This window comes from Scyliorhinus torazame, chromosome 17, assembly GCF_047496885.1.
Source record: "Scyliorhinus torazame isolate Kashiwa2021f chromosome 17, sScyTor2.1, whole genome shotgun sequence".
Lineage (NCBI taxonomy): Eukaryota > Metazoa > Chordata > Chondrichthyes > Carcharhiniformes > Scyliorhinidae > Scyliorhinus > Scyliorhinus torazame.
The window spans coordinates 188,035,149-188,060,022 of NC_092723.1; the positions used below are offsets into that span (position 1 = coordinate 188,035,149).

The following is a 24,874-nucleotide window of genomic DNA, read 5'->3' on the forward strand; positions in this document are numbered from 1 at the left end:
CTACCTAATTAAAATTGTTTATCAAAAAAAAAGGAGAATCATGAACAAGGACTCGCAAGTCCCTTTGTGCTTCTGACTTCCTAAGCATTTCCCCATTTAGAAAATAGTCTACACCTCCATTTCTCCTTCCAAAGTGCATAACCTCACACCTTTCCACATTGTATTCCATCTGCCACTTCTTTGCCCACTCTCCTCGCCTGTCCAAGTCCTTCTGCAGCCCCCCTGCTTCCTCAATACTATCTGCCCCTCTACAGATCTTTGTATCATCTGCAAACTTAGCAACAGTGCCTTCAGTTCCTTTCTCCAGATCATTAATGTATATTGTGAAAGGTTGTGGTCCAGCACAGACCCTGAGGTACACCACTAGTCACCGGCTGCCATCCTGAAAAAGACCCCTTTATCCCCACTCTCTGCCTTCTGCCAGTCAGCCAATCCTCTATTTATGCCAGGAGCTTACCCGTAACACCATGGGCTCTTAACTTATTTAACAGTCTCCTATGCGGCACCTTGTCAAGGATGAAGAGAGGACATCCATTTGTGAAAAAGATTAAAACTAGAGGCACCATAAGATAGTCACCAAGAAATCAAATAGAAAAATCACAAGGGACCTGTGTTACGAGGGTGGTGAGAATGTGGAACTTGCTACCAGAGTGACAAAGGCGATTAGCATAGATGTGTTCAAGGGAAAAATTGGATAAGTATGAAATGGAGAAAGGAACTACGCTGATCGGAGTTAGATGAGGAAGGACAGGAGGCGGCTTGAATGGAGCAGGACTTGTTCGGCCAAATGGCCTGTCTATTCTTTGTAATGCTACGTATGCAATTGCTGAATGTTGCTCACAGACATATGGAGGCTCACCTGGTATTCACAGATGTGAAGGGAGGCAGGGAGATACAGGGTGCAAAAACTCAGGTAGCAGGTGAAGAAATGTTTGAGATGCACTGTCTGCACTGGGACGGGAAGAGTGGAATTACACAAGGAGCCGTGCAAAGCTGACTCAAGAGAGGTGTGGAGGAGGATGCTGTTGACCAAACCCTCTGCAGAAGTTGAGATGGGACCAAGGAGAGGCAATGTGCTATTAATAGTAATAGCGCTCACAAATGTTTCAAAATTTATCCTTTCACTGTGTTGCATGATGTAGGCCCTGTGTCGGCTGAGGTTATTCATGAAGACCCCGCCTTCTCAACCTTGCCCCTCGCCTGAGGTGTGGTGACCCTCAGGTTAAATCACCACCAGACAGCTCTCCGTGTCAAAGGGGAAAGCAGCCTGTGGTCGTCTGGGGATGTGGCGACTTTACTTACTTATTATGGGCAGCACGGTAGCATTGTGGATAGCACAATTGTTTCACAGCTCCAGGGTCCCAGGTTCGATTCCGGCTTGGGTCACTGTCTGTGTGGAGTCTGCACATCCTCCCCGTGTGTGTGGGGGTTTCCTCCGGGTGCTCCGGTTTCCTCCCACAGCCCAAAGATGTGCAGGTTAGGTGGATTGGCCGTGATAAATTGCCCTTAGTGTCCAAAATTGCCCTTAGTGTTGGGTGGGGTTGCTGGGTTATGGGGATAGGGTGTGGAGGTGTTGACCTTGGGTAGGGCGCTCTTCTCCAAGAGCTGGTGCAGACTCGATGGGCCGAATGGCCTCCTTCTGCACTGTAAAATTCTATGATATTGGTACAAAAGTCTGTGTTTGTGTTGGTCACAAACCAACCTCACAAATCTCTAATCATGTTGACAAAGGTGAAGTGGAGGCAGGGTCAGAGGACGAATGCATCATCTGGTTATCCCTTGTTCACAGAATAAGACGTTGAAAATTGGAGCAAGATGATAGGTCAGCAGTACATATTCTCTGCCAAATATTGGGGTGTGAGGAACAAGGGCGATGGCAGTTGGGAAATAGGAGGCAGCAGCAGAACAAGCCAGAAAGAGGAATAATGGCAATATCTAAAGTTACAATACATTTAAAAAACTTTTGATGACAAAGGGACAGTTTTTGGAAGTGTCAAAGTGTGGTGCTTGTATGACAGAATATTGCATTATCTGCTAAAATTGCAATACATATTTCTCAAATACATGTAAATACACTATTGGCCTATGAATATCATCACCAACTCGCTGCTTCAGCAAGTTCCAACTGCAGTGGTTTTGCTTAAAGAGATCTTTGAAAAGGTTTAATTCAATAAAATTGATCACTTGTGAAGATGCACTGCTCTACCCTACACAAAGTGACTGAAACAGAAAATTCACTTCAACTCACCAAACGCTTAAGCAGGCGGAGTTCAAGGTCTGAGACTGAACTGCTAAATTGTGATGCAAATGAACACATCTGTTGGCACCGCTTAATTAGGTCAAACAATGCAGCATCCAAACTCAAGGCTTCTGGTGTCCTAGTTCGTAAACTTTCAAAATGAAGTATGGTGCTGCAGAGAAAAGTCACCTGAAGCAACGGAAAAACATTTTTAACATCGCCGAAAGGGGAAATCATTGCTTTTTTAAAGCATATTGTTTCTTTTTGAACACAAAAGTCTACTTTTGCAAAGCTACATCACACACACAAGTTTACTTTAAGTTAGAGGTGCATAACGAAAGTCTGCATGAATTCCAAGAACAATTTATTTTAAAAAGGTGGAAAGGACCACACATCACATTTTTTGGCTTTCACGCGTACGCTAATGACATCGCCACAGTGTTCCGGGCATCACCTCCCTCCATTGCCTTCTGTAAGTCCATGTTTTTAGTACATTAAGATTTAACTGTCCTTTGGGGATTTGTTCTGCTACCCCAGAAAGCTGGCATCACAGTCTAGCAGGTAAACTACTGATTGATACGAACGATAGCCACCATGGGCAAAATGTTTTCCCCAACAATGCAATCTGGGGGTCAAACAGATATTCGCACACATTCACCATCAGATATTGACAATTATTTCTGGAAAAGTTGAGGATTAATAACGTTTGTTTAGCAATTGGCAAACTAGCAAGATTAATCCACTGATATCAATTTTTAAAGTAAACATCATGATTTAAACAAGGCACTCCCAAAACGAGGAACTATGTGGGGAAACAAAGCCACCCGAGAAATCACACATTGGGTATTGTGATGTTCTGTTTTCTTTGTAAGGATGACTTGGATGTGTAGTGTTCAACAAAGATCAAGCTATGTTAATTAACAAAGCTGATTTATCAACAGTACTTAAACTAGATTTGAACGTATTCCTAAGTACAAAGGTTACTAAAATAAACTGCTTTAACTAGACCTACAGAACTCTCAAATACATGACCACTCTCTCACACCTAAACACCTCCTCGAATCAAGGGTGATCTTACATGACTGTTCTTGAGCACCACCTGGTGGTTAAATGTATTTGCATGAAATTGTTAACCCTTCACTTCCCATGCAATATCCATATTGTTACAGGTACAGCATGGGCACATGATGGGTCAGATTTTTAAGCAATGCTCCTTCTAAAAAGCAAGAGCAATGGACATCAGCTCCACAAGAGCTGGCTTTGGGGGTGATGAGGGTTAGCAACTTAGGGTCTTTTTGTGCTGCCCTACTTGTAACCAGAGTTATTTTATATAAGAGAGCCTTACAGATAGCAGAAACTAAAAACATTTCATCCCATCAGTCTAGGATTCAAATTTCGAACCGAGAGATGAAAATGATAGCGTGCCAACCCACTGCGCCACTCACTTTCCAATTTTGAATAAAAACTAAAAACATTTGTTGAATTTTGCTGATAAAACTGTAAAAACATTTGTGGAGCTGGAACTGAGGAAAGGATGTAACCTCCAGGAAGAATGTGCCCTTAACAGCGTAGTAGGCATAAATGAGAAGCAATGTTGATGTAAATCACTCAACGTATCCAAATCTCACCTGAAAACAAAATCAGTCGAATACATGCAATACTTTCTTTACCTTGTTCTCCTGTCTGTAACAAAGGACATTCAGTAGAACATGCTTTGGACTATTGCTACACTGATGAGTGTTCTTCAAGTTACTTATACATACTTGGTTCGCTCGTTGACTTTCATTAACTACCATATTCCTTCTCTCAGTGATCGTGGCCTCAAAATCTTGCAGAACGGGCGCCAAAGCAGGATTGGCCCCTCCAGCCCATTTCAAACGCTGCTCAATGCTAGCTTCCAATGCTGCCAATTTCTCCTGTGTGGTTAAACAAAAATGGATCAATTGGGTTAAAATGATGATAATGATAAACTCTTGATTACATTTTTGGATTATTTATCCAACAGCTGAGAAAATTACACATTTGGAGGGGAAATGGTAATATGTTTTCATAAAATAAAAATAAAATCCTTTTAATTTAAAAAATGGTGGCACTGCCTCAAAGTCCGTCTAATAAAGTTGTTTGGTAATGCAGAACTTCAATATAGAGGAAAAGAGTCAAGTTGTCAAAGTTTTTCACCTTGAACTCAAAACAAATGCGAAAATACCAAATTTCAAATCGATTACAATTTACATTACAGGAGAAAAGGGTGTTGATTGGTTGGCAAGTCAACTCGGATTGGTCAAAGCATTGCCATGGAGAAAGCTCCATAATCTCCCGAGTACTTTTTAAAAAAAAGGTGCAAGGCTTGAACATATTCTGTTTATTTGCAGATTATGTATTCTGCTTCTAGCAAGCGCAATGATCCATGTTTCAAGCTCGATCAATTATCTTAAATTGGTTGTTAGTGTAGCTATGAGCAAACTCAGGATTGTCCAGTAAGTGCTGTCCAATTGTAGAACCACATCTAACAGCAGATGTTTTGTTTTGGGTTTTGCAAGCGTGGGCTTATAAATAGTGGGTTACGTTATTCAGCATGTTGAACTTTGGCACCAGTCACTGTAGGAATTCTATCTTGCTTTCAAGTGCAGTCTCAGAACCCCCAAATTATAGCAATGCCATCTCTTGCATCCCGATTGAAGCAGCTCAACAATCTATGGTTTTGGTTGTGTTGAATTTGCTCCATTTATATTACAGGCCAGATTTCAAACAGTGTATGCATGAGTTATGTTTTCCAAGTTGTAAATAGATTTGCAACTACATCAGTCTAAGCGTTGGAAAAGGTCGATACTGGCCAGCAACACTGAAGACTCATTACTGACCTGTGCACATGCCAACATCTTAGCCCAGCCATGGCATAACCTCAAAATGATATCTAATCGTGGTCATGTTATTCAGTTGTCGAGCTTTGACCCGCGGTACCAGTTATTCGAGGGAATTCTATCTTGTTTGCAATGAAGTGACAAAAAAAGGAATTCGAACCACAATTCTTTTACCTGTACTGTAGCAACAGAAACCTCCAGCTGGCTAAGCGCATGTAATTTCTTTTTCATGTTGGATAGAATGCCTGAGCGAGGAGGAGGTGTAACCGTAGAAATGGGCTGAGTTCTATTTATAAGAATATCTTCATGCTGCCACTGTTGGGGTGGATGGAACACTTTAGTCACAAACAAAAAAACAACAGCAAGCACAATGAACTGCCAAATATTGATGATCTAACTTCAAATTAGCTTCAGGATTATGCCAGAGCTATCTGACATAGCATATATATTACAAGCGCTCAACTTTCATAGGGTCAGGTAATTCTGAACAGGTGATGAATTCTCTCCATATTTGATGTTGGTGGAGTAATTCAATGGAAAGGCAGACGCATTTGAGCATCGTCAAGTCTGTACCAAAACCGATGGGTCATAACTTCCTCAGAGGGGCAATTAGTGTCAGATTGGCACTGTGCCCACTTACCCAGGCCAAATCTCTTTCATGCCCGTCTTGCTCGACCTTCCTGACTCAGGCTGGGCAAGATCCAGGTAACACAGCCTTCACTGAGGCCCAGCGTCATAAGTCTAGCAGAGTAGGAGTAAAGGACAAGCCTCGCTTGTTAATGCACTAACTGGCATAAAGCAAGTCCAAAGGTCGCATTGAAATTGACAGGCTAAGGAGGAGGTTAATGTCTGAGGTAAGTGGGTAGGATTTGGGATGTGGGGGGTTCCGTCCCGGGGGGGGGGGGGGGGCAGTGGTTCTGATCCAGCATGGTTTTGGGGGGGGGGGGGGGGGGTCAGGTCTGTGGGAGAAAGAGTCCCGTGCGGGGAACGTCTGGGCCTTTAAAACAGTTACACAGAAGTTAGAAGTTTTATTTCTTCTAACTTTTTCCTGAATAACCATTAGCGGAACACTAGCCGAACAATCTGAAATTAGTGATTTAAATCGCTTTTCCGGATGGTTCACAGAAAGTTAGTACTTCTGGGCAATGGCTGTGCAAATGCTTACCTGGGAACCTCTGAGGGATTCCCCAATGCATCTTTGGGGTGTCCCTAAATCCGATACTGGAACCCTGGAGGTTACGGCCTGACATTTTAGTGACATACCTTGAACGAAAGGTGCTCCCCTATTCTATGCTTTCCCTTTAAACACATTCAGAATAAGGATAGTGCAAGAGCTCACCTGAAACATCGCAATCTGTATCTGCACCCTCTGAAAACTGGTCTTACAAGATGCAATGTTCGTCTCCAATCTACGAACAAGATCATGCTTTTTCCAAGCCGTGTCATATGAGCTGGCCAGGACAGTGGCTCTGTTCATAACCAACTGTGAAAACCTGCCAACCTGAATATTGTGTTCCACTGCTTTCTTACAAAGGTCATCCACAGAAACTTTACTTTCAGCACCAAAGTCTTTGGCTTCCACCTGAGCGATAATGTCCACACCAAGAGCACTGATGTAACTGCAAAGAGTCAACCCAAGGGCTTGGGTTGGGAGACCGATCAGAAGCTGTCTCACAAAGTCTGCTGTAAAAGCCTTTATTGGTTTGGCCATTTGATCTTCACTGAAGCAGGAATTTCTGTACATGGATTTTACATTAACCATTGACACAGGACCATTCAATGAACTGGGATCATCTAATGGAATAGCCCCTGGAGAATAAAACAAATTGTGCACATTAAAAAGATATAGGTTTTAGGAGCAAGAGTAGGCCATTTGGCCCTTTGAGATACAAGAGTAGTTACAAATACATTAAGATATGTCCTATGTTTTTTTTCATGTATGGAACGATCTGTCTGGACTGTACACAGAACAATGTTTTTCACTGTCCCTCGGTACGCATGACAATAAATCAAATTCAAACTGTGAAAGAAAGAAATTGACTGAAATTAGTTTGTCAAACAAAAGACTTCATGGCAGCTGCAAAACAAAATATGTCCCACCTTTGGAAACTCGCAAAGTTTAAGAAATTAGTGGACAAAAATGTTTAGCTGTAATGGCCTCATGACCAATCTTGGAACCAAGAATGGCACGTGTCAAACACAAGGTTCAGAGACCAATCATTCAGATTGTATCTTTGGAGTGAGGATGAAGCAATAATCATGCCTTCGGTATAATGACAGTGTACAGCTGAGGTATAACGGAAATTTCAGATGGATGGGGGGCAGCACGGTGGCACAGTTCGATTCCGGCTCTGGATCTCTGTCCGTGTGGAGTTTGCACATTCTCCCAGTGTCTGCGTGGGTCTCACCCCACAACCCAAAGATGTGCAGGGTAGGTGGAGTAGCCACGCTAAATTGCCCCTTTATTGGAAAAAAAAGAATTGGGTACTCTTTTTAAAAAAAAAAAGACAATTTAGATGGGACAGTACAATCAAAATGGCCATTCCACCTTTGCACAAGTCATTTCATCGGAGTAAAAGTTGCTGAATTCAAATCATGGCAATTCTTTTTATTATACCACTAAATTTTCCACTTACTAATTTACATTATTCAATGCAAATGGTCAGTTCAAATTGTTCAATGATTCATTTAATTACTGCAAAAAAACCTTTCCAATTATCATCGCAGGGGAATGAAGTGCATAATTTAACCAAAATCCACGTTTACCAGAACGTAAACCTTTCCTCCGGTTTCCAAGAACGGAGGAAGCAGCTCAATGACTGGACTGTGGTAATCATGTGCCTCAGGAGGGGCACCACTTTTGTATTTTATATGCAACAAGCTATTCTTTTACAGAGATCAAGGTAGAACCAGGAATCTTTATAAACCTTTAATATCTGTTAAAACAAACTTCCAACTATTACCGGATAACGTATGAGCAAAAGTGTCACAAAGTCTGAAAAATTCCTTTATGGTTTGCAGCCGTTTCAGGAAGAAGATCTCTTCCAGCACAAGTCGGTGATTGTCATCATCGAAGAAATTGACCTGGGTGCCGCGGGCCTCTCTGATAATATCAATTTTCCGCCACGCCAGTGGTACCTCCATCTTGTTCAACTACAAGAACAACAACAACCATAACTAAACATTCTTCACACGAAGCATCCTGTGTGCACATGTAGAAAAAATTTCAGGTGATTTATATAACCATGGGATGGTTTATAATCTTACCATGATATAACAATACATTCCTATAAAATTAGCTCAACTCACTTATAGCTCGAATAAAAAGACAATTGAATGTACAGGATAATTAATATAGGTTACAGTTGTAGTTCCAATAAACTGTATCATGTATACATAGGCACCTCACACCAAGAATTTTAAGCTATAAAGATTGGCATGAATATGAAAACATATTACCTTTTCAATTAACAAACCAAATGCAATTTCTACTTGGGCAAACATTCCATCAAATGCTACAAGTAACATCTGGCCAGCTGACATTTTTGGTGTCTCTTCCACAGAACCATCCACACTTCTTGGCTGAATTAATTCAGTGTACTGGGCACGCAGCATTCTGTAAGAATTAAACAGAGTAACTATGAAAAATCTGCAGAAATAAACTTGCGTGTCTGTAGACAAAAGTATGAAGTTAATTCAAATTGTATTGTCAAGGCAGCTAATTTCCATCCATTTTGCACTCAATATTTACATAACCAATTCTAGCAACCATCTTCCTTTTTCTGGAAAACGCATCAACCTTCATTCATTATTATTTTCTGTGGGATTTTACGTGAGTAGTTGAGATTATTAGACATCTGAAAGTGTGGTGCTCTCTAGAGGAATGTGGGACCGGTTTGAGGGGGCAAAAAACTGCACATCGCCTTAACCAATCAGACTGAAAATCCTTACTCAAAAGGAGTCAAACCAGGAAGTGCAAGTTAGAATAGTTTACGCAATAAATAGAGGAAAGATGATGGGATTGAGAGGGAGGAAGGGAGGGGAGTGCAAACCAAAATTATAATTTTAATTTTTGAAAAATCTTCAACAATAATTAAAATCTGAAGGCGTGAGACACCAAACTTGCTGGAAAGGTTAATTTTCTGTTCCAGGATTGTTTGGCAATAATTAAGACTTATCAACGATATTTCCTCTAAATATTTTGTACTGCACAGGTTACTATCTCTTCTGAACACAATCACTGAACTTTCACAAAGTTATGTGCAGGCCAGATTATTTCCAGATTAGTACATAGCCACGCAGTGTGCAATTTACACAGAACATCACTCATCGCGCCATTAAAAGTTAACTTACACTTAAATGGTTTTAGTTTTCAATGGCCAGTTTAGAGCTAATGCAATTCCCAAGTGCAGCAACTTCATGCCCATCATGTGTTACAATGCCAAGTCTCTCAGCACAATACTGTTCGAAACAAAGCTTTTGGAGTAGTCAGCAACTTCCAAATTTCTCATCCAACTGCCTATGTCCAGTTGCCTGAAGTTATTGCTGATTTACACTTTAATAAAGTGGAGTGCCAGTAGCCTCATCATTAATGTTAAATTCATTTTTTTTTCATCTGGGGAAAAGCAACAGAGCTCTTTTTGAAGAGTCATATTCGAAACATTAATTCTGTTTCTCTCTCTCTCCTCAAACGCTGGCAGACATGCAGAGTATTTCCAGCACGTTCCAGATCTGTAGTATTTAAAAAAAAAATCTATCCAGAGATGGAGCTGCTTTTGAAAATCAAAAAGCATTATACCCATTACTTAATAATTTCCCGTAAGAGAAATAGAAAATACTAGAAACACACAGCAAATCAGAGAGCATTGGTGGACAGAAAATAAAGGACACTGTTCAGTCAGGGCAGATTCTTCAGGGCTGGCAATCTGGTCAGCAAACATTTTAGTAAAATCAGAAAACGGTGGCAGAGAGAAGGAAACAAAAATAGATAAGATGTGGAGATGCCGGCGTTGGACTGGGGTGGGCATAGTAAGAAGTCTTACAACACCAGGTTAAAGTCCAACAGGTTTGTTTCGAATCACTAGCTTTCGGGGCGTAGCTCCTTCCTCAGGTGAGGGAAAATAGATAAAGCAGGGAAAGCAAGTTAACTGGTGAATTACCCATAACCTGCTGAGAAGTAGGAGTTTCTATGTAAAAACCAAAGTTGGACATTTGAAGCAGAACCGGGTAAATTAAGGCTGTGTTTATTTGTGCCACAACACCAGGGGGAGCACTTCCCACACATGCGCAGGGGCAGTGCCCGTCAGCAAGCGAAACATGCTTTAAGTGCAGCCGGTGACTTATAACACGTTATCCATGGGCAGCAGTGGCGCAGTGGTTAGCATTGCTGCCTCACGGCGTCGAGGATCCGGGATCAATCCCGGCTCTGGGTCACTGTCTGTGTGGAGTTTGCACATTCTCCCTGTGTCCGCGTGAGTTTCACCCCCACAACCCAAAGATGCGCAGGGTAGGTGGATTGGCCACGCAAAATTGCCCCTTAATTGGAAAAAATAAATTGGGTACTCTAAATTAAAGTATGAATAACACGTTATCCGTTTGTAAATAGACAGACAGCCTCAATTACATTGAGATGCAAACTGAAACTGTAATTATGGAGAAAGTCAAAACATAATCAAGTTAGGATTGACTGTTCCCCAAAATTTGTCAGTCATATTATTAAAATTCGCATTTAGAAATACATCAGGCAATTGCTTCATTGACACAACCTTTTGCAGATGCTAACAAAAAGACTTTGAGAAGCATCAAAATGTATGGGCGGACTCCATCTTGAATTGTTCATTGTCATTTACTGTTTTCTACAAATGAAGGTGTTTTTTGGTGGGCATGGAAAGCCTCTGCTCAGGATTCAAAATTAATAATAATCTCGATTAGTGTCACAAGTAGGCTCACATTAACACTGCAATGAAGTTACTGTGAAAAGCCCCTAGTCGCCACATTCCAGCGCCTGTTCGGGTACACGGGGGAGAATTCATAATGTCCAATTCACCTAACAAGCACATCTTTCGGGAATTCTTGTACTTGCCACAACAGCTGATGCTGACCACTCATTTTCAGTTATTTGAATGAAAAATAGGATTAGGAGCCCCATTGACTATTAAATGAACTAGCCAGGCAGTGGAGGAACTGTAATCTACATAACACCAATGCTCCTGCTGTGGCTGACCAGGACGGCCTCGGGGTCAGTTGGACACGTTCTGGCTGCTGCAGTGCCGGCCAACTGTTCACGCTGGCAGCTTAAGGTGATAGTGATAAATTAACATATTAAAAAATAAAATAACAGAATACCAAACCCAAGAGAAAATAAAATAAACACAGACACCTGCATTTTCAAGGTTGAAGTTAAAACTAGTAGAATCAGCAGTGCCAAAGACAAAAACCAACAAAGGATGGATGCAGAATCCACCAACTGCGTTCTGGTAACAAGCTCTCTAAATCAAACGTCAATCAAACTTCGACATGCCTCTCAAACCAACATACCCATCCCACATCACTACTTCTACTGCTGCAAAGAGAAGTACAATCGATAGCCGAAGTTTGAACTTGGAGCTAACATTTAGTCCAGATACTAGTAATGCAAAGTACTGCTCCTGAAGTTTCTGTTGAACTTGGTTGGAACAGTGCTGGTGGCTAAATGACAGCGAGTTTGAATGGGGATTGGAAAAGGGGGTTACAAGTACAGCTGGTATTTACATTGTGCCTTTAAGATGGTGCAACATCCCAAGGTACTTGAAACAACAAGTTATGGAGTCCTCAGTAAGGCAAACAGAACAAAAATATTCACAAAACAGCCATCTAAACTGGGTTTGTTTTTTCCAATGTAGGAGTATGCTACAAGAAGTAAAAAGACTAGGCATTTATCACGGTCATTGGATCGTCTTAAAGCACTGCACAGCCAACGAAGTTCCTTTCGAAGTGTACTCATTGTTTCAATGGAGGAACCACAGTTGCTAATATATGCTAACGAACAGATAATGATTTTTGTGATGTTGATGGGGGGGGGGGGGGGGGGGGATAAATATTGGCCAGGACACCAGGGAGAACTGCTCTTCTTTGAAACAGTGTTATAGGTTCATTTACATCCACATGAGCACGCAAAAGGAGCCTTGGTTTAATATCTCATTGACAGATGGCACCTCCGACAGTGCAGTGCTCCCTCAGTACTGCACTGGATTGTCAGGCTTGCTTTTCTTTTTGTATTCAAGCCCTAAGTGGGGTTTTGAATCAGGAACATTGTGATCCGGAGGAGAGTGCGCTAAAAAGTGAATCATGGTTGAGAGTGAACACAGGAAACAAGATTGGAGTAAACACACGTAGATTGTTGTCTCATGGAATGTTTTTGTGGTCTGAAACAAAGCTGTGGAGTTGGTGAATGGAACATCGTCTGTCATGCAGAGGAGGATGCCAGAGGAAGGACAGTTCAAACATGGGCTGGTGAAATACAGAGAAGGAAGAGCAAAGTGGGAGGGAATCGAGGAAAAACACCTCCATGAACATGTACTTGATAGTACAATTTCAAACACGCAACGTAATTTCTTTGGGAAATTCAAATGCCAGGATCATCAATTACAGTCAAATTAATTGAGTACTCCTGCTGCCGAATGAGCAAATCACTCAAAATGTATTTGTGCTAAATCTACAACAGCTAAAGGCACAGAACATGAGTTTTATTTCAAGTTTAAAAACCTGGCACATCAAAAGCAGCGTGGCAAATTTCAACTGGAAAAGTGAAACTGGATGTGCTACCACAATAACGATCTGTTGCACTGTTAAACATAGTTCATGATTTTTTTCTGTTAGAAATAAAACATGTCCGTGGAATGCATTCCGCAATTATTGACTTACCTGGTGACACCAATATAATGGGCATTGGTTTCCTCCTCCATTCCCATAGCAGCATTTCTCAGATACGCCTGCAAAGAATCTATGAGCATTTGCAAAGAAACTCCATCAGTTGTCTGATCAACAATGTTATCCAGTTCATTAAGCATGTTCTGCAAAGTATTTTCTCCTTTCATCATACATCTCAGGGCTTCTGGAAAGATAATCTGTCTGAAGTTGGTATTTAGTTCCTGTTGAAAATCATATCCAATGTTAACAAAAGAGTGAGCTATTTTCATCAAGTTATCAGAATAAATGAAAAATTTCACTTTGCGACGCTAACCTGCAAAGACGTGTACACTCCATTAGCCAAATAAACGGCTTCTGATGCTTCCACTGGGTTCGGGATGTCAAGATCCTGTGGAACCAGTTGGCATTGCTCGAGAAGTTGCACAAGACAAGTAACATTACCACTCATACTACAAAGCTCCTCTAAAAACCAAGCTCCATCTCTGGAAGTCAGATCAACCAGCTGTTCCCCAGCACTTGAAGCAGCTCCTTCCATCATAAGGTTCCGCCTACAACACAATAGAAAGTTATACATGTATGTGCTAGTCATCAAATTATTTCCAACAATATCAAACCTCTCGTTTCAATCTAAATTCCTACGTACCGCGTATAAGCTACAGCGAAAGCAGCCACAATTTTGTTTTCAAAACATCAGGCTCCCAAACCAACCTGTTCACTATTTTTGTCTGAAACCATTTTGCTCCTTAGGCAGTAGCGTGTTTGATAAAATAAGAATTCGACAAATTTGGACAAAGACCTTTAAAATAACAGTGAAATTTTTATCAAAAATTCATGTCGGACCAATTGTCAAGATGAGCTATTATTTTGTCTTTTAAAAAAAATAAATTTAGAGTACCCAATTAATTTTTTTCCAATTAAGGGGCAATTTAGCATGCTCAATCCACCTACCCTGCACATCTTTGTGTTGTGGGGGCAAAATCCACGCAGACACGGGGAGTGTGTGCAAACTCCACACAGACAGTGACCCAGAGTCAGGATCGAACCTGGGACCATGTCGCCGTGAGGCAGCAGTGCTAACCACTGAGCCACCGTGCTGCCCATAAGCTATTATTTCTGCAGGGTCTTCACTTGCTGCAGCTAATATCGAAGGTACGCCAGGTAGACTATACCTTGTTAATGTGCAAAGGGCTGAGATGATGACACTCGCAAGGCTTAAGGAGCCCTCATCGCCATTTTCATGGAGGAAAACTTTTATGCAGCGTTCAATTTCCTTCAACTGCTCTTCGCAAACAGGGAGTGTTACAGATTCCTGCTTCAGGCGCTCAACCTGTCTGATTAGGCGACTGTTAACATCTGCTGCAGAATGCTGAAGTGTCATCTCCGTGGCAGTAATGAACTGACAAACCGACTGGGGCTGCTGAGGAGCATATTGTATTTCATACCTAGAAAATAAGCATGTTAATATTGCATTTATTAAACATATTTCTACAGTTAACTTTATAACTTATACTGGTTTACTGCTTCATTGTTCACAATGATTGTGCACTAGATTCACTTCTCAAGTCAAATTTTATTTCTTCCAGAAGAGATTTGTAATAGAGTCAATCTGTCCCATCAGGTACCAACAAGTATAATTATGCTTCTGGCACCAATATGCTTTCGAGAACATTTTAACCTGGAATTCTGGACCACAAAGTTTATCTTTTAAATGGCAATACACCTATTTGTACGCACATGGAACAGTAAAAGAGGTTTACTATCTTGTGGTGAGCCATATCTCCAAGTTTGGTGATGACACAAAGATTGGTGGCCTAGTAAGAGTTGCAGACAGGAACATAAAATTATAAAGAGAGATTGATAGATTAAGTGAGCGGGCAACACAGCAGCAGATGTGCTTCAAGGCAGATGTGTGTGAGGTCATCCATTTTGGAGCAAAGGAGGATAGATCCAAATATTATTTAGCTGATGAATATCTAGGAACAGCGAAGGTTCCAAGATTTTCAGGAGTCTACATATACAGATCATTAAATTGCAGTGGTCAGGTACAACATTTGTTTTTAAAAAGCTAGTGGAATGTTAGCCTTTATGTACAGGTGGTTAGAAAACAAAGGATGGTTTTCTCAGGTATATAAAGCTGTGGTTAGAGGACAGCTAAAGTAGTGTACATGGTTCTGAGCAACCTACTTTACAAAGGATATAGTGACCATCGAAGAATGCAGTGCAGATTCACCAGAATGTTATCACACTTCTAAGGGTTAACTATGAGGGGGGAGTTAACTATGCGGGTGGAGGAGGAGGAGGGCGACTAGGACGAGGAGGCGAGAGAGAGAGAGAATTGGTGGGAAAGTCTAGGAGCAGGGAACAAAGTTAGAACCAGGCCATTCAGGGAAGGTGGTTAAGAAACACTGATTCACAGAAGCAGGTGGTAGAAGCAAGGAATTCTCGCCCTAAAATGTCAACTCAATTAATATAATTTAAAATCAGAGACCAATAGATTTTTTACTAGTCAAGGGCATAAGGGACATGGAACCAAGGTGGGTGGAGGTCGGGTAGAGATCAGCCATGATCGCATTGAACAGTGGGACAGGTTGGAGGGACTGAGCAACCTGCTCCTATTCCTTTGTAACAAAGATCTGGACAAAAAAAATTGTATCAGAGGAAACCGAAGAACATCAAATGTTTACAAGTTTCATGACCTCCCTCCTGCCTTTGCATTTGGGCAGACATGCAGGTTTAGTTTGCCAGGTACTGATAGCCCTCCAGCACTTTCAAGTGGCCATTTCTCCTGTGTGGCTACAAACTGGAGTTCCAGTCTTTCTAAGCATAGGATTTTACAATCATATCGCTTCTGTCTCCACCCTATCACTGGATAGCTTAAAGGAGTGGGTACATTGCTGATATTTCCATTCATTCAGAGGCCAATATTAAGAGTCCACAAGTCCACCGAGGTCACCTAATTCAGCACAAATAATTCTACCCTACCCATGCAGACTTCCCCAATATTCAATTTACCAGCGAGCTCAATTCAATTTCCATTTACCGTGTGACCACAATTTACACTGTACTCACTTTCTGTACAGTTCTTGACAGTGTTCCACTGTCATGTCGCAAATCAGTTCTTCCATCCACGTTTTCCACTGTTCCATCCGATGTTTCTGGAAAACAGCCTTTGGGTACTGCAGAGCCACCGCAGCATAACTGTGCAGCTGCTCCAGGCAGCCACGCAGAATGGTGCGACGTTGCTGAAGCAGTGCGCCAACCTCTCCTTCTAACTGTTCACACTGACTGATCAGGTGTGCCTGGCCTGCATTCTGCAGGAATGTTGTAGCCGGCACATAGCTTGGAGCCCCTGTATTAGAACAAGGGAAGAACATGTTCAAAGAAGAAACCCATTAATTTTAGTATTTAGTAATTGAATGCCAAGGAAGTTTAAAACGTACATTCATTTGCAAAAGGACGTTGTTCAGATTTTTACATTTTAAACAGTTAGGAAAATAAATTCCCAATCAGCACCAGTCTAGCTTTAATTTCAGTTCACAGCATGTAATACTGAACATAAGCAATATTGAGCTCAAAGGTCTGTTCGTAATTCAATTTCCCAGACAGCATGTAGTAAGCGGATGTTGAAGTGCTTAAGTGTCCTCAATTTTCCCGTATACATAGATACATATAAGATAGGAGCAGGAGGAGGCCTTTGGGCCTTCGAGCCTGCTCCGCCATTCATCACCATCATGGCTGATCATCCAACTCAATAGCCTAATCCTGCTTTCTCCCCATAGCCTTTGAACCCATTCTCCCCAAGTGCTACATCCAGCCGCCTCTTGAATATATTCAAAGTTTTAGCATCAACTACTTCCTGTGGTAATGAATTCCACAGGCTCACCACTCTTTGTGTGAAGAAATGTCTCCTTATCTCTGTCCGAAATGGTTTACCCGGAATCCTCAGACTGTGACCCCTGGTTCTGGACACACCCATCATTGGTAACATTTTCTCTGCATCTACCCTGTATAGTCCTGTTAGAATTTTATACGTCTCTATGAGATCCCCCCTCATTCTTCTGAACTCCAGTGAGAACAATCCTAACCTCGTCAATCTCTCCTCATATGACAGTCCCACCATCCCTGGAATCAGTCTGGTAAACCTTCGCTGCACTCCCTCGAGAGCAAGAACATTCTTCCTCAGAGTCGACCAAAACTACACACAATACTCCAAGTGTGGCCTCACCAAGACACTGTACAATTGCAGCAACACATCCCTGCTTCTATACTCGAAACCTCTCGCAATGAAGGCCAACATAGCATTAGCCTTCTTTACCGCCTGCTGCACCTGCATTCTTACCTTCAGCGACTGGTGCACAAGGACACCCAGGTCCCGCTGCACACTCCCCTCTCCCAATTTACAACCATTCATGTAGTAATCTGCCTTCCTGTTTTTGCTTCCAAAATGAATAACCTCACACTTATCCAAATTATACTGCATCTGCCATTGGTTTGCCCACTCGCCCAATCTGTCCAGATCTTGCTGTAGGATCCCTGCATCCTCGTCATAATTCACCCTCCCATGCAACATGTCAATGATTGAAGGGGGGGGGGGAAGAATCCCATGCTACTGTTGGCAGAAACACAAATAGCAATCCTGTCATCAATGAGGCTGGTTTAGCACACTGGGCTAAATAGCTGGCTTTTAAAGCAGACCAAGGCAGGCCAGCAGCACGGTTCAATTCCCGTACCAGCCTCCTCGAACAGACGCCGGAATGTGGCGACTAGGGGCTTTTCACAGTAACTTCATTTGAAGCCTACTCGTGACAATAAGCGATTTTCATTTCATTTCATTTCAATGCCAAACTTGCCACAAACCGGTTGATGACAATTCCCAATAAGCCCATCTCTTAATGATGTGGAGATGCCGGCGTTGGGCTGGGGTGGGCACGGTATGAAGCCTTACCAGGTTAGAGTTCAACAGGTTTGTTTTGAATCACTAACTTTCAGAGCGCAGCTCCTTCCTCAGATGAGTGAAGAGATGGGTTCCACAATCACATATATAGACAAAGTCAAAGTATCATCTCGCATCATTGACTTTGGCTATATACATGGTTGTGGAACCCACCTCTTCACTCACCTGATGAAGGTGCTGTGCTCCGAAAGCTAGTGATTCAAAACAAACCTGTTGGACTTTACCTGGTGCTGTAAGACTTCTTACTGTGCCTATCTCTTAAAGAAATGAAAAAATGAAAATCGCTTATTGTCACAAGTAGGCTTCGAATGAAGTTACTGTGAAAAGCCCCTAGTCGCCACATTCCGACACTGTTCGGGGAGGCTAGTACGGAAATTGAACCCGCGCTGCTGGCCTGGTTCTGCTTTACAAGCCAGCTGTTTAGCCCACTGTGCTAAACCAGCCCCATCTCAATGGAAATAGAAGGTGCATTAAGGCAGCAAACAGACCTAATCTTGAGCATCATATTCCATAACACAAAACCCTGGTCCACTCTCCCTGACAAGAGGGTCTACATTTGAAAAGTGTCATTTCTGCAAAGCTATATGACCCATTGTTGAGGTTTGCTGGTTAATGGCCATTACCTAGGTCCAGTGGGGTACTGATATCCTGAAGCAGACTTGCAAGCTGCGTAGCCTCTAGACTGGAAAAGGCAGTCTGATATTGTGCAATCCACTGTTCAAAGTCATTCAACTTCACTTGAATAGCATCCTGTACAGCCAGCTGCTGAGTCTGGAGCTGAGTATGTTCTGAATATCTAAATGCAAGACAAACAGCTGTAGTGTGGATAGCATTTGAAACCATTCACTCTGTTATTTCAGTAATTCTGCTCGTAAGACAAGAATACATCCAACTGAATGTGGCCCTAATTTCTAACAGGAATACCCTGAGCCGTTACAAAAAAGTTATTATTTTTCCTTGAAATTGTGTTTCCTCATTTCCACCTTTTGTTCTTTGCATCCTTCCCAATGCACAAGCAATAGCAATGAAGAAAGTTTATTTTTACAAATTTGTTCATGGGATCCGCTCGTCAATATAAAGGCCAACATTTATTACCCACCGCCAATAGCCCTTGAGGTGTTAGAGTATGAGAAAAAGAAAAATATACTTAATTTTCAAAAAAGCGCTGAGTTGAAGCACCCGTACTGGAGGATTAATCATGACTTAATTTTTGATCTTCTCTCCCCCTGTATTTGTTTAAAACCTGTTACATCTTGAACTTTCAGTTCTGATAAAAGGTCATTTAGCTGAAACATTAACTCTTTCCCACTCCACAGATGTTGCCTGATCTAAATATTTCCAGTATTTTTTATTTTAGTTTCATGATAATCAGGGGATTTTTACCAAAAACAATCTTTGAAATAGAGGTGTAATTGAAAAAAGCAGCTCAAACTTCTTTTATAAAAAACAGTATGAATTTAGAGTACCCAATTCATTTTTTCCAATTAAGGGGCAATTTAGCGTGACCAATCCACCTAGCCTGCACATCTTTGGGTTGTGGGGGTGAAACACACGTAAACACGGGGAGAATGTGCAAACTCCACACGGACAGTGACCCAGAGCCGGGATCGAACCTGGGACCTCGGCGCCGTGAGGAGCAGCTCAAACATCTAATGATAAGCTGTGAATTAATAAAATAATGTTTTCATTTTGTGTATTCTTCCCATTTAATAACTAACTACAAGAAATATTTTCCCCAGATTCTACATTGATGCTTCCACTACTTATAAATCTACCCAGGAGGATGTCAAAATTATTCATTCTATCCACTGGAATATGAAGGGGCTTACTCCATCAGTACACAAAATTCAGACTGACTCATTGAAATCAAGCGCATTATAGTCTAATCCGAGTTCTTAGTGACAAAGCACATCAAAACAAAACAGAAAACTTTCAGCAAATTTTCTAATCAGTGAAAAGCAGGTTTTGAAGTTTAACATAGCTGCTAGAAGTAACTCAGCAACATTAGAGAAACATGTAAATTCCACCTGTATATGGAAATTAAGCTTAGCTTTTATATCCTTTTTGTGGCTGTAAAACTAGACACAAAAAAATAAAAGTCCCTCAATTGACAGAATTGGCAAGATGATTAAATTAAAAATAAAATATTTTTCACGTTTTCTTGCTGAAAAAGGCATACCTTTGTTCCAATGTGTGAGCTGGGTGGTCAGATACGTCAGTGGCTCCTTCCAGAAATTCTATTTCCTCCAACAATTTACCCTGCAGCTTCTCCACTTTTGTCAACTGCTCCTGGAGATTCAGATAATCCTCCAGACTTGTATCAAGTTTAGGAATAACTGCCAGCATGTCATCCCTGTTCTTAAACCAGGTCACCTTTGCACGAGGGAAAGGAGTAAAAATTCAAACAGTTACGGAAACAAGACATTCAGTTCACAGCGTTAAGAGGTTGGAACAAATAGTTATCCCCTTTTGAATTTAACTCTAGCTTATTTAAAACCAATGCATTTGTACTAAAGTCTCCAGTTTCAAAGACGTTTAGCATCTGCCCAAAGTTTAGACGGAGAAGAAATAAAGCAAATCCGCAGCCCCTTCCTAACCTTTAACTGCCCAAGCAATAGATAATTTTCCTCAATGAACTATTATGCTTTTGGATATGGAGACGTGCTGGGATTAGCGGAGTATTGACACCCCAGGAAAAGGCTGTGTGCTGATTTGCTTTCAGTTTCTTTCATTCCTTTACAGCAGCAAATAATTGTCACAGTATCTATGTTTAAATAACTCAATCCCAGTTTACAATAATTAAAAATAAATAAATTTAAGAGTACCCAATTCTTCTTTTCTCCCAATTTATCATGGCCAATCCACCTAATCTGCACATCTTTGGGCTGTGGGGGTGAGACCCACGCAGACACGGAGAGAATGTGCAAACTCCAGACGGACAGTGACCCAGGGCTGGGATCGAACCGGGGTCCTCAGCGCAGTGAGGCAGCAGTGCTAACCAGTGTCACCGTGCTTCCCTCAGTTTATGATAATTGTGTTTGTTATGAAGTTTAATTTTCCTGGCCTCCAACTACTCCAGAATCGGGTCTGGAACAGCCAAAGTTTTCTGCTTTTGCCCTGACTACGTGGTATTTATTTTAGATCCTGCCTCAGTCCTGCTCCTGATGAATAAATCTGAGCAAAAAGCCTCTTGGATTACACTGGGCATTCCGGAGAGGAATAGGAATTACCCAAGTGTAAAGGTCAGGATAACTGGCCCTATACTTACGAACACGAGTGGGCCACTCAGCTCCTTGAGTCTGGCTGAGCTGACTACATCACCACCCCCACATTCCCACCTTCTCCCAACAATCTTTCACCCCCTTGCTCATCAAGAATGTGACGACCTCGGTCTTGAAGATATTCAACACCATGTGAGGAAGAGTTTCAGAGATTCACGATCCTCAGAAAAATATCTTTTCAGCTGTCTTAAAAAGGTGACACCTTATTTTTAAACAGCAATCCCTAGTTCTAGATTCTCCCACTAGAGGAAACATCCATTTCAAATCCACCCTGTCAAGACCCCTCAAGACCCTTCATGTTTCGATCAAGGTGCCACTCTTCTAAACTCCAGTGAATACAAACCTAACCTGTCCAACCTTTGCTCCAAGACAACCTGTCCATTCCAGGTATTAGTCTACATATCCCCATCTTTCTAAGGGCATGCAGGTACCAAATGAGCAGAATCTCAAACATGCCTGGAAGCTGGGAATGGTTAATTCCAGCTCTACGACTGGGCTATGTACATATATACATTTATCAGTGTAGCCCCTCCTCACTCCTCTGCATCTACATCGCCAAAGAAAGCCTCAGAAATCAATGCGATCATGATCAGGGCAATGCCTCAGTAGGTCTCTGCCTTTTTTCTTTTTATCCTCCAGGTGAATGGATGTCTCCCGAGAACAAAGACTTGGTTTGAACTGTATATCTCAACCACTTTCTCAAAATAAGTTTATATAAAGCATTTTAATTAAACAAGTTACAAATTCAAATGCCCATATTAAGTTGGCTTTCCTAGCTTTGAACTCAAAGTAAAGATTTGTTATATTTGAGGATTATATGGTATTGTCACTGCTGGATACCTTAATTTCAGCGACCCTTGATGAGAAGAGGCTGCGGGTAATGTCTCGTTCCATCTCCCTCTTGCTCTGTTTACTCTCGGCTTGCTGGCCTCCTCCACCATACACAGCACCAGCAAATCCAATTTCACCACCTGCAGTCCAGTCCACCAATGGATCATACACAAAAGCTTCCAGCAAAGTCAAGAGGGTCTCACGACCACGTCGCATTATTTGGATGACCTAATGGGGAACAACAAAGAGCAGTTGGATGGAGGAAATTGAAGGACAGTGTCTGCAAGTATTTTACTTTATGATGTGATCCATTTCTCAACATGCTGCAGCATACTGACTTTCAGGTAACTCACCTGTTCACAAGAAAGTCTGAACAATCCTTCAACTCCAGTCACACCAAGTGCCGTTTCAATATTTTGAGTCATCCTGAATGGAACCTTCTCAGGAACTCTTAGGCTCTTACCTAAAGATATTTAAAGCAAACCAACATCACACCATTGTGCAAAAGGCAGGATAATATGATGCTAGAGAAACAAAATTCAGAATGAACAGAAGTACCTTTTTCAAAACAAACGTTGTAGTCAATGTGTACCACTTCTCCAGTTGTCATGTCTATAAGTACATTATCCAAGTGCCGGTCACCAAGTCCAATGATGTAGCCCACCATGGACATAACTGCAGTTGATCTTGCATATGACTGTGAACAAAATAACATTCCTTATCAAGACATCAACAGAATGAGAAAAAATTCAAGTTGTTCACTTTCTTAGGATAACATTAGAGAACATTAAACCAAGGGTCACCTGCCTATTCAAGTGTGTGGTTAGCGATCCCATGACATTATTCAAACAGCAGGAAGATATCCACGTATTTATTCCTCAGTCATCGCCACCAAAACACAAATTAAATCTAATAGCTGGGACTTTGCTGTGTGCAGATTGGCTGTCACAATTAGTAATTCATTGCCATCCCAAAACACTTTCCAGCCAGAGGATGTGAAAGGTGCTATATTAATCTATGTTCCACCACCAGATAAGCAGAGTACCATTCATCTGACCCATCAGACATAATGGGCGGGATTCTCTGACCCCCTGCCAGGTCGGAGAATCTCGGGGGGGGGGGGGGGGGGGGGGGGGGGGGAGCGCAGCGGCGCGAATCCCGCCCCGCCACCGGCTGCCGTATTCTCCCGGCAATTCTCCGGACGCCGATGGGCCGAGCAGCCGTCGGTTTCTGGCCAGTCCCGCCAGCGTGGATTAGACATGGTCCCACGGCGGGACTGGCAGGTAAGTCAGCTGGGGCAGTCCACGGGGCGGCGCAGAGGGATCCAACCTCAGGGGGAGCCCCCCACAGTGGCCTGGCCCGCAATTGGGGCCCACCGATCTGTGGGCGGGCCTGTGCTGTGGAGGCACTTCTTCCTTCCGCGCCGGCCCCTGTAGGGGTCCGCCATGGCCGACGCGGAGAAGACACCCCCCTGCACATGCACCAGAATACGCCAGCGGTTCCGCGCAGGCGCTGGATAACGCCGGCCCTTTGGCGCATGCGCGGACTCGCACAGTCCCTTCGGCGCCTTTTGGAGAATCGGTACAGACGCGATGGGCTGAAATGTCTAGTTCTGCACTGCAGGGATTCCATGATTCTATTCTATGCTTCTGTGTGTCCGCCAACTCAACCTCATGCAAAATCAGGTTCAAATCCTAACCCCATATCGAACCTCCTTGAACATGGAAACAAGAGGATTTTCAAATGATTTGGAATGAAATGATTCTGGTGGTCAATTCAAGAGGGCAATCATTTCTTTGTGCCCTTTACAGTACCCACATATCCTTGCCCAGACCTTTACTGTGTCTACAAGATTATCCAGAAGCACTTCTGTAAAGTTGCAAACTTAACAGGCTGAAAGAGAGGGGAAACATTTCCTGTAGAAAAATAAGGTCAGGGTACTGGATGGAACCATTAAGTGTCCCAAATTTAAATCACCCAAATGACCCAGTGAAAATACAGAATAAATTTACTTCATTAAAATTACACCAAATGATCACCAATTACAAATGCGTCCATGCATGTTGGATTGTCAACTGCCTATTGGCACAGGTTTTCTGAAAAATTGATCCATTATCCTCAAAATTCAAAGACACAACTTTGATTTCTCACATATGAAATATGGTTCAAATGCTAAACATGGAAAACATGCTGCATTCTATATACATTTGCCCAAATGTTTTTCTCATCAAACAGGAATTACTTAAATATCGGTGAAGAGTTAATACTTCTCGTCTTTCACTCAGAACTTTGAACATTTTAGAAGACTTTTCTCGTACCTGTGTAACACTCCACCACTCATCTGGAGTGGTACACGAACACCACAGCTCTTTTGCAAGAAGATTTGGTGGTGTGGACTCCATCAGTTCTTCTAAGACTGAACTCATTACACTCAGAGGCCAATCGCGCCGTGAGACATCAAGGGTAAGACCGACTAATTTTAAAGCTGGTCCAATTTTGCTGTAGTACAGCTCACTGGGTCGGGGTACCAGAGCAGGGTTTTGAGTGGCCTGGTACGAATCTTGGTTCTGAAAAAAGAAACGACGACTATGTAAAATTGAACATTTCAAAGTTTTACATTTATTTAAACTTTCAGAGAAAGCAAATGCAAAACTTTTGTGACACAAACTCAAGGAAGCTAGTTTCAAACCCCACTCTGCCCAGCAAGAAAGACTCTGGGTGGAGTTAAAATTTAACAATTCTATTTCCCGGTTTCAGCCCATTGTCTTCTCAGCTATTTGAATACCTATCACCTAAATCA

The 24,874-nt window shown here is 42.1% G+C and overlaps 1 protein-coding gene across 3 annotated transcripts in view; it reads right to left on the reverse strand.

Annotated features, from left to right (window-relative positions):
- The window catches only part of smg1 (SMG1 nonsense mediated mRNA decay associated PI3K related kinase), a 186,950-nt gene that overhangs the window by 48,873 nt on the left and 113,203 nt on the right, over positions 1-24,874 (reverse strand). For all 3 annotated transcript variants that reach the window (XM_072481861.1, XM_072481863.1, XM_072481862.1), the window contains 16 exons: positions 24,393-24,641; positions 22,633-22,771; positions 22,428-22,537; positions 22,084-22,302; positions 20,142-20,335; positions 18,586-18,758; positions 16,078-16,357; positions 14,178-14,450; positions 13,322-13,556; positions 13,003-13,229; positions 8,560-8,716; positions 8,064-8,253; positions 6,440-6,909; positions 5,275-5,415; positions 4,003-4,155; positions 2,249-2,428 (listed from right to left, as the gene is read on the reverse strand). In XM_072481861.1, the coding sequence (XP_072337962.1) occupies positions 2,249-2,428; positions 4,003-4,155; positions 5,275-5,415; positions 6,440-6,909; positions 8,064-8,253; positions 8,560-8,716; positions 13,003-13,229; positions 13,322-13,556; positions 14,178-14,450; positions 16,078-16,357; positions 18,586-18,758; positions 20,142-20,335; positions 22,084-22,302; positions 22,428-22,537; positions 22,633-22,771; positions 24,393-24,641 (3,390 nt within the window). The remainder of the gene's footprint in view (positions 1-2,248; positions 2,429-4,002; positions 4,156-5,274; positions 5,416-6,439; positions 6,910-8,063; positions 8,254-8,559; positions 8,717-13,002; positions 13,230-13,321; positions 13,557-14,177; positions 14,451-16,077; positions 16,358-18,585; positions 18,759-20,141; positions 20,336-22,083; positions 22,303-22,427; positions 22,538-22,632; positions 22,772-24,392; positions 24,642-24,874) is intronic.